The sequence below is a fragment of the Alternaria postmessia genome (genome assembly GCF_024291825.1).
Source record: "Alternaria postmessia strain BMP 2775 chromosome Unknown scaffold_1, whole genome shotgun sequence".
NCBI classification, from domain to species: domain Eukaryota; kingdom Fungi; phylum Ascomycota; class Dothideomycetes; order Pleosporales; family Pleosporaceae; genus Alternaria; species Alternaria postmessia.
This window is the reverse complement of record NW_026260074.1, coordinates 835,339-849,199: the sequence shown is the minus strand read 5'-3', so window position 1 is coordinate 849,199 and position 13,861 is coordinate 835,339. Positions and strand designations below refer to the sequence as shown.

At 50.5% G+C, this 13,861-nt stretch overlaps 6 protein-coding genes across 6 annotated transcripts; 4 read left to right on the top strand and 2 right to left on the bottom strand.

Moving 5' to 3' along the window:
- Window positions 1-1,236: 1,236 nt before the first annotated feature.
- J4E82_000302 (uncharacterized protein) lies at window positions 1,237-2,049 on the top strand (the record flags this gene model as incomplete). Its single annotated transcript, XM_051726623.1, has 1 exon — window positions 1,237-2,049. One exon carries the CDS (start codon window positions 1,237-1,239, stop codon window positions 2,047-2,049), a length of 813 nt encoding a protein of 270 aa, XP_051593805.1.
- An 819-nt stretch (window positions 2,050-2,868) lies between these two features.
- J4E82_000301 (uncharacterized protein) lies at window positions 2,869-3,762 on the top strand (the record flags this gene model as incomplete). Its single annotated transcript, XM_051726622.1, has 1 exon — window positions 2,869-3,762. The coding sequence occupies one exon, from the start codon at window positions 2,869-2,871 to the stop codon at window positions 3,760-3,762; it is 894 nt and encodes a 297-aa protein (XP_051593804.1).
- A 311-nt stretch (window positions 3,763-4,073) lies between these two features.
- J4E82_000300 (uncharacterized protein) lies at window positions 4,074-4,937 on the bottom strand (the record flags this gene model as incomplete). The annotated part of the gene is made up of 3 exons (XM_051726621.1): window positions 4,074-4,550; window positions 4,606-4,884; window positions 4,935-4,937. The coding sequence occupies 3 exons, from the start codon at window positions 4,935-4,937 to the stop codon at window positions 4,074-4,076; spliced, it is 759 nt and encodes a 252-aa protein (XP_051593803.1).
- A 973-nt stretch (window positions 4,938-5,910) lies between these two features.
- J4E82_000299 (uncharacterized protein) lies at window positions 5,911-7,415 on the top strand (the record flags this gene model as incomplete). The annotated part of the gene is made up of 2 exons (XM_051726620.1): window positions 5,911-6,490; window positions 6,544-7,415. 2 exons carry the CDS (start codon window positions 5,911-5,913, stop codon window positions 7,413-7,415), a joined length of 1,452 nt encoding a protein of 483 aa, XP_051593802.1.
- A 370-nt stretch (window positions 7,416-7,785) lies between these two features.
- J4E82_000298 (uncharacterized protein) lies at window positions 7,786-9,436 on the top strand (the record flags this gene model as incomplete). Its single annotated transcript, XM_051726619.1, has 4 exons — window positions 7,786-8,106; window positions 8,129-8,545; window positions 8,591-8,935; window positions 8,984-9,436. The coding sequence occupies 4 exons, from the start codon at window positions 7,786-7,788 to the stop codon at window positions 9,434-9,436; spliced, it is 1,536 nt and encodes a 511-aa protein (XP_051593801.1).
- Window positions 9,437-10,439: 1,003 nt separating this feature from the next.
- Window positions 10,440-11,558, bottom strand: J4E82_000297 (uncharacterized protein; the record flags this gene model as incomplete). The annotated part of the gene is made up of 3 exons (XM_051726618.1): window positions 10,440-10,477; window positions 10,535-10,707; window positions 10,798-11,558. 3 exons carry the CDS (start codon window positions 11,556-11,558, stop codon window positions 10,440-10,442), a joined length of 972 nt encoding a protein of 323 aa, XP_051593800.1.
- Window positions 11,559-13,861: the final 2,303 nt, after the last annotated feature.

Sequence of the window (13,861 nt, the reverse complement as noted above, 5' to 3'; positions counted from 1 at the left end):
CAGTCAACGACAGGTAGTTTGGCACTATGCTCACGATGATACCCGACAGGATCTTCACTGCTCTCTTTGTGATTCTACAACGCTTGGTGCTCCATGTCGGATGTCATAGCTCTTAAATGTATAAATTAGAGTATGGTGGGTGTAAAGTCGTTGTCGTAGCATCCGTTCCTAAGCATAATCAGACGGGAAGTGTCCAAGAAATCAGCTTATTGCAGGCGCGACATCTTCTGGATCAGATGATGTATTTCGCATCACTACCCCAGTGTCGAAAGCCCTGGCATTAACTAGTACGATATCTGGCTTTGCTTGTTCGATTGGTTAGTGGCGATAGCCTTGTATTGGCGGGGCGGGTGCACCTACCGTAGACTAGTCACTCTCTGGATCACGTTGGACAGCCCCTAGCCGTGAAAGTGTCTGCCCACCATCGTATCATAGTTTGCTCCGATATTGGCGCGCGCTCACGTAAAGCTCAAGCCATGCTGACCGCCAGTACGCCGAGCCTTGAAGGCCACCTTGAGCCAAGTGCGCCAGTGTAGCAATGGTGGAACCACATTATGCAAAAGATAGCGATCAAAATTATCCGCAGCGAGCGTGTGAGGATGCACAGTGCTCCGCTTGACATCTAATGTACACTGTCTCTTGTTGAAATCCTGTATGCTTCCTAGCCGATCTTAACTAATCGATTAACGGAAAAGACGTATCTAGAAATCCTTGTTTCCATGAATCTTAAGAGAATGAGCCCAACAACGCAGACTCGCTGACGTTGGTACGTTACGAATATGAGTGAGGTTACATCAGGGTGTAACACAAGGCAGACCGCCGAGTGTACGTTGAGAATGGTATGGGCCATACTCCTTGATTGGTTTTCCACAGTTTGGAACCAATTTCCGAACGCATTAGATGACGTGTCATAGATAATGCTTCAAATCAAGGTTAGATTGGGTCAGCGTGCTTTCTGAGGTTCTCTCGTCGTCATCGCGGAAGCAAACATCTTGATCCCCTTGTGGCACATGGAAGTGGTGCGGAGTTCCAACAATGCCTTCACGGCGGGTCAGCACACATGTAAAGTAACGACGCTCTCACCGGTGTTTTATGGGTATATAGTATCTAATTTCTGGGTTGGTTACTGCTTTCTTTCGAAATCAACTTGCTGAACAACAATCAAAGCATCCACTGTCGAGCCTGCGGCCACATTACCTCTCCACTAGCGTCACTCAAAGCTCTGCAATCGAAAACATGAAGATCAACGTTGGCTTCGATACGGTCAATGTGGACGGTAGCACCTTTCGGGCTTGGTTCCCTCAGCTGTCGTATATGTCCGGATTTGACGGTGATCTCGTGGAAGACATCAACACCCGCATTGGTGGAAGGTATGGCATAACGCGAGAGGACATTGAACACACGCTGCTCGCATTCTTCAAACAACTGGAGTATCGTCTCGTTTCGTTGGAAGGCCAGACACGGATACGCGTAGTTGGTTTTCTGATGAACCAAGTGCAGAAAGACATGCAAGAGGTGTGGAAGGCCAGGGGCCTTAGAAAATCGCGGCACATGTTCGTTGTTTTGGCCTACCTAGCATCAGAGGGTCAATCCATCTACCTTGCTGAAGCCTTGATTCGATTTTGGTCGCAAGGAACGCGGTATCTAATGCAGGAGTCACAGCAATACCACGGAGACTGGCGCAAAGCTCTCGAAAAGATCCGGGAATTGATGGAAGGCCCTCCCAATTTGCGTCTTGAAGCACTCGCGATGATTCCATACGCTGAGATGCATCGTCGTCGATCCCCTCGCGCCTTAGCACTGCCATGGCTAGGGCACAGAGCTCGGTCACTACCAGCAATTCGACATCGTCACAACGCAGACATGCGTCTCGCCAGTCCCTCATATCCCAGCTCTGCCTGGACCTCGCCAGTCATTTCACCTATCGGCTATCCGAGAGACGACTATCTCGAGGAGCTCGGCAACCTTCAGTACCAACAGAGTGAAATGAACATGAAGTTGAACAACGTCGATGGAAAGCTTGACCTTCTACTTGCTAGCTATTACTAGTGATCAAGAGCAGCGCTTTTGGATCCTGAGCATAGAGTGGATCAATCTATCGTTCTGGGGTGGGCTGTCGTAGTGACTAGCTGCGGATCAAAACAGCGAGCACCCGGTTGCTAGTATTGAGGGTCTGATCTTGGCAAAGGGGGAGGGTTGAAATGGTTCAACACGGAATGCGAGGCTCGGATTGATTATTGGAAGGTCTTTCAGTGGGTAGGCTTCAGACTTTCTATGATTCAGGAGACAGATGAGCGTTTTAGCGAGGTGTTGCATCGACGGCCTACGTCATGGTCATCTAGGTATTCTTTGCAATTTCGATAGTTTGTGTTTTGCTAGGTAGAAGCGTTATATAGCATACTGAGCACCCTCTACCTTCCCTACCATGGTTTACAAGTTCAGGATTTTCAAACGCGAATTGAGTGGTGTACTACCGCGGCCGATTGAAAGATTTACCCTACCTATTGCGTATACAACCCGTTCTTTTCTGCCTGTGAGAGGGAGGCAGCAAGCTGATTTGCGCTATCATATCACAGTGATACTGAGCCAAGCTGAGCCATGGTATCGACAGTCATTGGCTAGAATACTATGAGGCGGCCACGCGCATTGTCGAAGCAAACATGTACGACACTTGAATTCAGCCGCTTGACCAACGATCGATCGCAGAGGATCGTGTCAGCCTGCTGCTCACCGACCTTTGATGTATAAAGACATCAGCGAACCGTTGAGAGGATCTTTGGGCGTTCCTGTGCGACCACAAGTCCCTCCAAGCATTCTCAGAATCCCTTCATACGTACTGCAAATCTTCAAACTCCACACGGCTAATTCATGGAGGATATCGGCGTCATTCACCTCGATAGCGGCCGCTTGTTCAAAATCCGGCTGAGCGAGTTGGAGCGATGGCTTCCAAAAATCCACCATCTGGTCCATTTCAATAGATTTGACGCCCGTGGCCTGGTTAGACAGATGACCGGTATTTTCGATGGCCAGGTATACCGTACCATTACAGCTGAAACGATCATAACAGTTTTGGACGACTTTATGACACAGCTAGAATTGAACCCTCTTTTCGCCCCTCCTATTGGAAAGACTCTGCAGAGAAGCATCGAACTTCGTCTTAGGAAGGACTTAAGTGTCGCAAATACCGCAGGTCTTCGGCGTAGCAGAGAGCACTTTATGGTTTTTTGCCTCTTAGCGCGACTTAGCCGATCGCAAGCTCTAGCGGAATCTATGGCAAGTTTCCTCCGCTGTTTTGTTTGGGAGATCGTTCACGGTGAAGAACCCGAGCTGTTCAGAGAGTGGTGCATGGGCATCGTTGAATTGCGAGACTTGATACCCCACCAGATCCTCAAGGGGCTATTGCGCTGCTTCTTCGGATTCGTCGATCGAGCATACGAGCCCAGGCTGCTGCCTGCGTACTACGACCGACACGCAAAGACTATAATGAGATACATGTTGCAAGCGCAACACCACTCGCTGCTCAACCATCCACGAAGAAGGGCACCGCTGATACTCGAAGATTCAGCTGGATACTTGCGGGATCGGCTTTTGTGTGTTGGTCGTCCCCGGCAGCATTATCGTTATCATCGCCAACTTCAACTCGCATACCCATGGGTTCAGCCAAACGGACGCTTCGATGAGGTCGAGAAAATGCAGTATCAGCAAGAGGAGATGAACATGAAGATTGACCACATAGACCGAAAGCTCGATTACTTGATCTGAATTTGGAGCTTCGAAAGAATTGGGACTTCATGTCGTCGTCATTGTGCGCCAATCGTATGTATACTGCTGTGTCTGATTCCCTGGTTGAGTTATGCCAGTGTATCTTTGTTGGTGGCTGGAGCGGTTAGCCAGACTCAACGTGACGTGAGCGTCTGTAGAAACTTACCACTGCGTTACTGTATCCGGTTGTTGCATAAAGTATCACAGATACTTGCAATGTTCATTATGCTCCATGCGCGTCGCTAATTCGAATGTTCTCTGAGCGTCCGAGACCATGCCGAGCGCTTGTACACCTCACTATAGCTATGCCATCATCTCAAGTAGTGGATGACCAGCCAGCAGAACAGGAAAAAGACCACCACCCCACCCCAGAAGATCCACTTATCCTGCTTCGCTCTCCTCTCCACCATACGTATGGTATCACCACTAATACCCAAGGTGTTTGCAACGGTGTAAAGCCGCCTCTGTGTGCCCTTGAGCATATCCCTCTGCTGGCCCAGGTCGCCGAGCACAGCCCTCCCTCTGTCTAGGAACTCATCTAACTGCTCAGACGTCTTGTTGAAGAAAGTGTTTTCCCTCAGCACATGACCCTCGCGATCATAGTCACCGCCTTGAGGTGCGCCAGCAGAGTATGGGTTCGGTCGGTAGGGAGCATTGGGGTTGTAGGGTTGGGAGGGTGCAAAGGCCGAATGTTGGGCGGAGAGATTAGGTTGTCCGTAGGGGTTTTCGGGCGTAGCTGTGTTGTGCGGACGGCGGCCTAGCAGTTCTGTGCGCGCTTCTGTACTTTGCTATTGCTAGTCAGCACCGAAGCTAGGGGTCCAAGGACGCTGGTTCGAAACGTACAATCTCCTCATTTGCGCTCTTAATACGTTTGAAGTTGGCCCTGTATTCTTCCAGTTCAGCTCGGAAGTTCTTCAATCGCTCCTGGGCCTTTTCTGCCTTGGTCTGTACAGGTTCTTGCTTTGCAAGCTTGCCATAATCGTCGATGGTGCGTGCAAAGGAAGTCAACGACGCGTTCAGTTGGGCTTGGAGATGTGGTGATGGCGAGGCCGAGTCGGCAAACTGGTCCAGATCTTTTCGTATCGACGTCGACTGCCGTAAGGCGGAATTGAAGAGCGCGTTCTGTGTGCGATGTGAACTTGTGTTGCACCAACGTGAACGGGGAAGCAAACCATTGTGGATTTGAAAAGTTGCGGCAATGTTTCGACGAGTCAAAGGCACTGCGATTAGGCTTAGGTCTTAGCGCGATGTTTGTAGCAGCTGGTGTTATGTTGCAGCCTTGTAGGCAGACTTTCGTGACTTGACACATTGCATCATCGCGAAGTTCGACTGCTGGAACCTCGGTGAATTGCCAAGCCTCTAGCCTGTCTGCGCTAGCGGCATACCTAGAGGCCCTCTCACTTCCTAGAGTTTGACATCTGGGTACTCCGTCGCAGCATATAAATCTCAGCTTCATCCCAAGACTCCACGTGAATGTCCCGGGCCTTGTAACTTTCGACAAGTACATCATATCGTCTCCAAGTGTTAAGCACCCAGATAGCCGTTCCCTGCTAGCCTGAATTCCTCGACGATGCCGCGACTGCTGGTACAATACGACGTCTTGTAAAGACAGAAGACTAGAATGTTCTCGAGCTTCTATCGCTACGCGTGTTTGCGACGCCTATGCTACCCAGCCATGTCTGCTGCTGTACGTATGTATCTGCACAGGCCACAACCGTCTGCTCTGCCTAGTGGCAATATCCCTTTCGTCCCTTTAGTCATTGCACAGCGCTCCGCACCTTATCGGCTTCTCTTTGGCGTGTTCAAGCTTTCAATGTCCCGTGGTTGACGTCGTCTTCTCCATTCCACCTGCCTATTCTGGTAAGCATCTACCCTGTCGGCATGTAGCAAGCCTGGGTATCAACGCTTGCCGAGCCGCGGAACAGGTGCATCTCGAAAAGAGATCGCAAAACATGATGAGCAGCGTCTATCGTACACCCGGTATGCTAACTAGCATGGGAAGTTCGTTGTGTGCTGCTTCCGATATGCGGATCCATGTTATAGCGTGCCGTCTCACGTCCTGGGCGACAAGCCATCTAGTCATCACTATAAGACGGCAATCCACAACGCAAGATCTGGAAGGATAACTAGCTATTCGTCGCATCGACAATGTACCTCAAATCGGCTCTATTCGGCAGCGCGCTGCTCTCGACAGCCTGCGCGCATGAGATTCTTTTTGGCCGCGACCTTCCATTGCCAGTGGCAGCCAATGCAGAGTCATACACCGACTGTGCTAATGCCGCATGGCCTCCATCAAACGTTGGCGTGGAGCTGATTCCGCAAGTACCGGACGATGAGATGCGAGCCATTGTGAACGAGATCAGCCCAGCCAACATCGAAGCCACAATCACCAAGTTAGTCTCGTTCGGAACCCGCCATACACTGGCTACATTCAACAGTTCGACGCGCGGGATTGATGCAGCAAGAGACTGGATAGCTTCTGAGATGCGGAAGTATGCCGCGGAGAGCAATGGCACGATGACGGTCGAAGTACAAAGCTATCTACAAGGAGTGGCCAGCAGAATCCCCTTTCCCGTGTACATCTCGAATGTGCTAGCAACTGCCAAAGGAAGTGAGAACCCGGAAAGAGTATATGTTATGACTGGACATTACGACAGTCGCGTTACGGATGTCCTCAACTATGAAGCCGATTCTCCTGGAGCCAACGACGATGCAAGCGGAGTTGCCAGTAAGTTAATATCGGATGCACATTCGGAGAACAATGGCTGATTTGGCTAAAAGTTGCGATGGAGATCGCGCGTGTCCTCGCAAAGCATCAGCCGAAATCAACGATTATTCTTGGTGCTGTATCTGGCGAAGAACAAGGCTTATATGGCTCGACCTATCTCGCACAAACCCTCAAGAACTCCAGCACCAATGTCGAAGGTATGCTTAACTGCGACATTGTTGGTTCTTCAACTGGGGATCGAGGTCAGAAAGATCCATATACTATTCGTGCTTTCGCACAAGGTGTTCCTCCTCTATCTGCCGAGAACAACGTCACTGCAGCACGACGCCTCCAAATTGGTGGCGAGAACGATAGTCCGGCACGAGAGCTTGCGCGCTTCTCTGCCGAAGTTGCTGCCAACAATGCCACCGGCATGAACGTAGCCATCATCTACCGTTTAGATCGCTTCCTGCGCGGAGGCGACCATACTGGATTTCTCCAGGCGGGTTATCCAGCCATCCGGTACACAGAGCCTAACGAGAACTTCGCTCATCAGCATCAAGATTTGCGTACCGAAAATGGCACTGTTTACGGCGATTTGATTGAATTTGTCGATTTTGACTTCACAGCACGTGTCGGTAAAGTCAATCTTGCGACGCTTTGGTCCCTGTCTCAGGCTCCTGCGATGCCACGCAACGTTACAATCGATACCACAGTCTTGGACAACGATTCGCGCATCAAGTGGATAGTTTCCAATAGCACAGATGTTGCAGGCTATGAGATTGTATGGCGATCCACTACAGCAAGTTTGTGGACTCGCATGCTCGATGTTGGCAAGGTCGGCTCAGTCGTTCTTCCGCTTAGCAAGGACAATGTTATCTTTGGCGTAAGGGCCGTCGGAACGAACGGGTATAAGAGCCCTGCTGTCTATCCTTTCCCAGGATAGAGGGAGATGATCTGAAATGCTTTGCAGAAGGAAATTGTCTTGATGCGCGTCATTGGGATGAAAAATTTGAATCCAACGATGCAATAGATTGTATATTTTCCCGCATACCTTTCCCTAGAAGACTGGCGGGGCTCTCAATACTAAGATGGTAACTACACGTGATCGATTTCTTAGGCCAGCCCTCGCAAGCATCTCCGCTTTCGGCACGTATGCGCCAAGCGTCGCCAGCTACAGCAGACATGCAAATCTCGGGTCAGAGCGATATAATACATGCGCAAGGCACAATTGTTCAAGAATATCCCCTAGCTCTGCTTGATTCGCGAGTATCCTCCTACGGTCTTGTCGGCTTCGTTGTACAGTCTCTTTAACCATGTCGCCGACTAACACTATAACACAGACCACAGCAAGCACCAATACACTTTCAGGTAGTATTTCACACACGAACATCGAGTTGCAATCTACAGTGCCAGTAGCATTGCGCGACCAAGGACGTGTATTGGGTAACGAAGAAAGTAAAAGCATCGATCCGATCGAGTCCCTTCCTCAGCCATCAACTGCGGTGTCAGTAGTTGAACGATGGAACCATCCGAAGGCCAATATATACCGCACATTTGCTATTCTGTTCGCCTTTACTATCATGGGCGCGAATGATGCCGCTTATGGTGTGAGCAACCCTGTCCTTCCTATTCACGTAGGATGCTGACCTTACGCAGGCCATCATTCCTTATCTTGAAGATTACTACAATCTCACGTATGTCGTGGTGTCCCTGGTGTTTCTCTCTCCAATGGGTGGCTATGTTAGTGCCGCCCTTTGCAACAACTGGCTGCATGTCCGTCTTGGTCAGCGCGGAATTGCTTTCGTTGGACCCATCTGCCACCTTGTGGCCTATGTAGGCATATCCCTCCATCCGCCCTACCCTGTCCTGGTGGTTCTGTTTATATTCTCTGGTTTTGGCAACGGCATCGAGGACGCAGCCTGGAATGCCTGGGCAAGTAGTCTGGCCAATGCGAATGAGGTCCTAGGATTCTTGCATGGCTTCTATGGTCTTGGGGCTTTGCTTAGTCCGCTCGCTGCTACAAGCTTGATTGCAAAGCGCGGATGGCAGTGGTACCAGTTTTACTACATTTTGGTTAGTCATTCGGGCCGCGCGTGAACCGTTACTCACTCTCAGTAGCTTGGCGGAGCAACCATTGAGCTTGCAACATCTCTTTGGGCCTTTTGGTCAAGATCAGGTCAAGTATATCGCGAACAGAACCCTGCTACGAATGCAGCGGGCGAAGGCCGTCTTAAGCAAGCGCTCAAGAGCCGCGTCACCTGGGTGGCCTCTATCTTTCTCTTTAGTTATGTTGGAGCTGGGGGAGCGCTTGGAGGTTGGATCGTGACTTTCATGCGCCGAGAACGAGCCGGTGGCGAGTTTGAGTCTGGTATTGTCGCTACTGGATTCTGGACTGGCATCGCTGCCGGACGTCTTATTTTGAGCTTCGTCACTCCAAAGCTTGGTGAGAAGTTTGCTGTCCTGGTATGGTAGGAATCGGAAAAGTGGATGCATAAACTAATTCTATATCAGGTTTATATCATCATCGCCATCCTCTGCCAACTCATGTTCTGGCTTGTCCCGTCGTTTCACATCTCAGCTATCTTTGTTGCACTACAAGGGTTTTCCCTTGGCCCATTGTTCCCAGCGGTCATCGTTGCAACAACAAAAGCTCTCCCGCCATATCTCCACGTCTCCGTGATCGGGTTTGCTGCCGCAATCGGTGTCGGTGGCGGCGCTGCATTACCCTTTGCTATTGGATCACTGGCTCAAGCAAAGGGTCTTGGTGTCTTGCAGCCCACAATTCTCACTGTTCTCGTAGTGCTTTTGGTACTATGGCTCTGCTTCCCAAAACTAGGAAAAAAGAAAATAGGAGGAGACATACCCATATCAAGGCCAGAGGAGCCGCGGAAATGGTGGCTTAATATAGATTTCGACCTGATCGAAACCGGAAGACACGCCATTACGAAGGCTCGGGGCTGCTAAGTGGGCAACATTATCAGGAAAATATCGTGGCAAGCGCGCTCATCTCAGAGCTGGAAAACCGGCAGGCAGTGTCAGTGAGTGCAAATGCCTGGAGCCATCTGCAGATGGGACTGCAACCTCTCTCCATGCCTCCTTCCACTCCAGTAGGCGGACTCCATCTCTTTCGTCGTTATATAATGTACAGACTATACAGGTTCCACTTGCTTCAACTTTATGTTTACCAACGTCAACACTCAATACACTGCACCAACTATAATTCAACTTTGACGTCAAATTGCATTTGCGTGACTCGACTGAAAACCTTAACTCGCTCTAGTTACTCTGATGGTAACACGTTCAAGAGCATTTGGCACTGCGGAATCAAATCTTACGGTCTCGCACCTTTGTTCACCGTCTTCGATCTCTTATCGCCAGTACCATCTACCTCGACCTCATGTCGTCAACCCCGTATGAAGCTTCTTCATGCTCCATCACAGGCATGGCGCAATCCCTGGCAGCTACCTTAGATGAAAGCCAAATACGAAGACTGATCTACACGGACTACATACCTCCTCAGCCGCCGAATCGGAAACGTCTGAAAACAACGGACTCAGCCCGACGAAAGACCTGATATATCAAGACACCAACTCGAGAATCATCACATTGTCGGCCTGAAAGCGTTTGGAGAAACGTGGTGAAAAGCTGTTAGCGATCGGCCAAACTATCCGAGCAGCGTACGCATGTGATCACCTTAACTTTTATGATGGCGAAAGCTTTGTTTTGTTCACGTTTCTACCGGGGTTCAACAAGCTTGTACTCATAGCGGAGGCTCGCGATAATGATCATCGTTTCAAACTTATGATCTGGTTCGGTGATGCCATCAGCAAGGCTAAATTGAACATGTTGGAATCACTCACAGGATATACACCGGAGGATTCGAGTGTGGGGGCTACACTTTCATGTCACTAGTAATTTCTCGATAGATTCATCTGCAACATGCTAAAAATTTTCATTTCAGCCCTCATCAGATCTTCATAAGTCCTCCCGGAAGTTCGGTCAACCCTGGGTCAAGCTGTCAGCTGATTGAAGACTGCACAAGGGTGCCGTGTATGAACTTACATCCATCAATATCCTCGTCAATGGTCCGTGGTACAGTGCATTTCATCGCTTCCTCAGTAGACTGATAGTCTAACACCGAACAAACATCTCCGGTACAGCGCGCATCCATCGCTCGCTGGAGCGAGTCGTCTTTCCAACCAAAGACGTAATCGCCGTGCTGGGTAAACCCATCTCTGTTGATGACAAAGTCAGATCTGGTGCGTTATACTTTGTATGCTAGAGATGTATAAGAGGCAGGAAGAGAAAGGCAAAAGGTGACTTACGCATCTCCAGTACTAAGCACAAAAGGCTGTGTTCCATCCTCAGGCCACAGCGCTTCGTCATTAAAGATCCTTGTATCCCACATAACCTCATACATAACCTGCGGTATAGCGACGGGATGACTTTCTGGACAATTTCCCGTGGGCCCAACGGCGGTATCTAGCGAGCCGTTTGCATAAGCTACATGGCTTTGGTGATCTGGACTGTCCAAATTGACACCATCCCAGCAAGTTGGAAAGGTAATGACAGAGCGTATTCCACCAGGACAGAAACCTTTGGGGAATGTCTGAGCATCCGGATCTACACAGTTAAGGCGATTTTCTTCGCCAACTTCTGGTAAACATCGGTAGCACACTTTGCGTGCAGAGGATACTTGGGTGGTCGCTGTTGCGTCGCCGATCAGCATACGAAATCCGGGACGGAAGGCAGTGACAGCCGTTTGGTTATCCATGTCTGGTATATAGTATACGGTAATGCCTCCGTTGCCCTTCAATCCTTCACTAGTAAATTGCGGAACACGTTTGTAGGTGCCATTGCGTGCACGAAAGTATAGGACTGCGGTCCAGTAGTTTGAAAAGTCTTCGGAGAAAGTGCAACTGGTACAAGTGGAAGAGTTGGCGAGGTCGTGTGTTACCGGTGGCATGGATGCAGTAAAGGAGTTTCCGCCAACGATTTGATGGAGATGTGGAGATGGGGCGACGTTGGGATTCACGAGGGGATCTAACCTCTCGACGACGAGTTGCGAACATTGGAAGCGTAGCATAGGTGGTCTGTCCAATGGGGATTGGCTCGAGGCATGACTAACTAAGAGTAGAAAGAAAGAGAGGGATGTCCAGACTCTTGTGATCGCGAGGCGTACCATGGTGATGGCGTAAGAAGAAAACACGGAGAAGCTAAAGGAGACACGGCAGAATAGCCAAGTCGTATGTATACATGTCACCCTCGCTGATATTCTACACCCCTCGAACTCAACCCACAATCAAATACTGTTGAGTGCGCAGTTAATCTAACGCTGACTGTAGTGGGGTCCGGGAGTTGCAAGCCCTGGGGTCAACTGAATGTTGTGCGACTTCAACCTACCGTTTCGGAACTCTGTCAGCATTGCACTCTACAATTCGCAGCATTGGTATGTGGGGCGTGAGCGGTACGATGCCTGTGAAACGATATGATGAGTAAATTTCAGTTGAAAGTGCCGCAGATATACACAATCCACACTGCATGATGGAAAGCCTCTCTACTTTGCCTAATGGATTTTCCATTCAATCCGACCAATCTCTCCTACATGATATTTCTGCAATGATGGGCTAAAGTGTAGGAGCGATAAAGCTCATCCTGTCATTGAACATTCTATCATCATGTCGAACCCCGTTCAGTGCCTGGCACAACATCATACTGTCGTTAAAGTCAAACATAAGCTAATTACCAGGTCAGCTGCAAATTCTAGATTGCGTACTAGAAGCTGTTGTTCGACTTGTACGATGGTGGCTCCTTATATCGTGGAAGCGTTTCAACAAGATTGCGAGCGCTCTCGTGTGTGTTTTTTGGACCATGGGCCCGTTGGTTTTGGCGATCACGGCAAGGGCGGCTGTAGCACCAGCGGTAATGAGAGCCAGTTGTGGCCGATCACAATAGTGCGCGACAGCGTCAGCCTGTTCTTCGTGTTCAGCCATGGAGGGCGTAAGTTGTGGGTTCTCGGGGGACCGAGGTAGTGCTTGACATGCTACCACCACTGCCACTCTTCCTTCTTTTGTGGTGTTTTATAGAATCGGAACCGACGCTTGAACGGCGGTTGGCGGAGACTGGCTGCATAGGAAAATAGCCAGACTCGTCTTCGATGGCAAAGCGCACTGGTGTCCTCGCCCTGCTCTGCACCGGACTCATCCGGAACGCTTCTGAGCCGGCACTCCACCTCTGGCCTGGGCTCACGCCGCCTGTCAGGCTTCTAGCATGTCTCCTAGTAGGCGTCTCAGCAGGCAATTGAAGCCTTGAGTTGATGCCCATCCACAGTGCCTCTTCGTCATCATCGCCAGACATCCTCCACCCGCCCACACCTTCGAAGTCGCGCGTCAACTCGCTTGTACCAATGAGCGCCGTGAGAGAGTTATTCTTGTGCTTCAGAAGACGCGACGTGTGTGCCGAATGTATGCCGGTGTCTTGTGAAGATGTCGTGCTGGCCGTGCTGGCCCGGCGATGGCGCTGTCGGGTCGGAGACTGTCGGGCGGATGAGGGCATGAGAGAGGAACGGCGAAGCGGCATGGGCTTCGGCGGCGAGGGGGAGAGCCATGCTCCAACGATGGCTACTGCAAGGCGGAAATACACGGCCAATGCGCGCAAGGAGAGCAGCGATATGGCGACTGACGTGGTGACGACGGCGAAGATGGCGAGCGGGATGGAGACGAACAGTAGTATCAGGGGCGTGAGGGCGTAGACTGGGTTCCACATGTTGAGCTCCACGCTGCATGAGCCCAGTCGAAGCAACATGGCGTCGACTCGTTGTCTTGTACAAGCAATGACGAACGTCTTCGCATGTGAAAGTTGCGGGGAAGCGCCAAGACCTAGGTAGGTAGCATCAACAGCGAGCGCGCCTCTCTCACTCAATTGCCACTGAACCGCCTTGCCGTGCTCCGTGCAGGCGTGATTCCGATGCCGATGAGAACTGCGCCCAGAGAGGTGCCTTTGAAGATGCTCTCGTACTGTTCAATCTTCAGACGCGTCGAGTAGGGCTGGCGTCTGATGCGAAGAAATGTCGCTCCTGTGACGGCAAGCCACGCACCGAAAAGGATCTCGTAACGATACTTTTCCACCACGGTTTCCGAGGCGTTACCAGGCATTGTACTGAGGCGGTCGACCAAAAGCAAAGGTGAAAAATGCAACCAAGGTTGCAGGATTGGGCGGGAGACGTCTTGTTAACTAGGACGAGCTTCATGACGTCGTCGGCACACCATCACGCGCTCGCCACCGCCATATGCATCACACCAGCCCTCAGACCACTACAATCCCACTGAGAAGCATCGTGCCCAGATTCACCATGGTTTTCGTAAATACAGCGCCATTTACTCTTTTCCT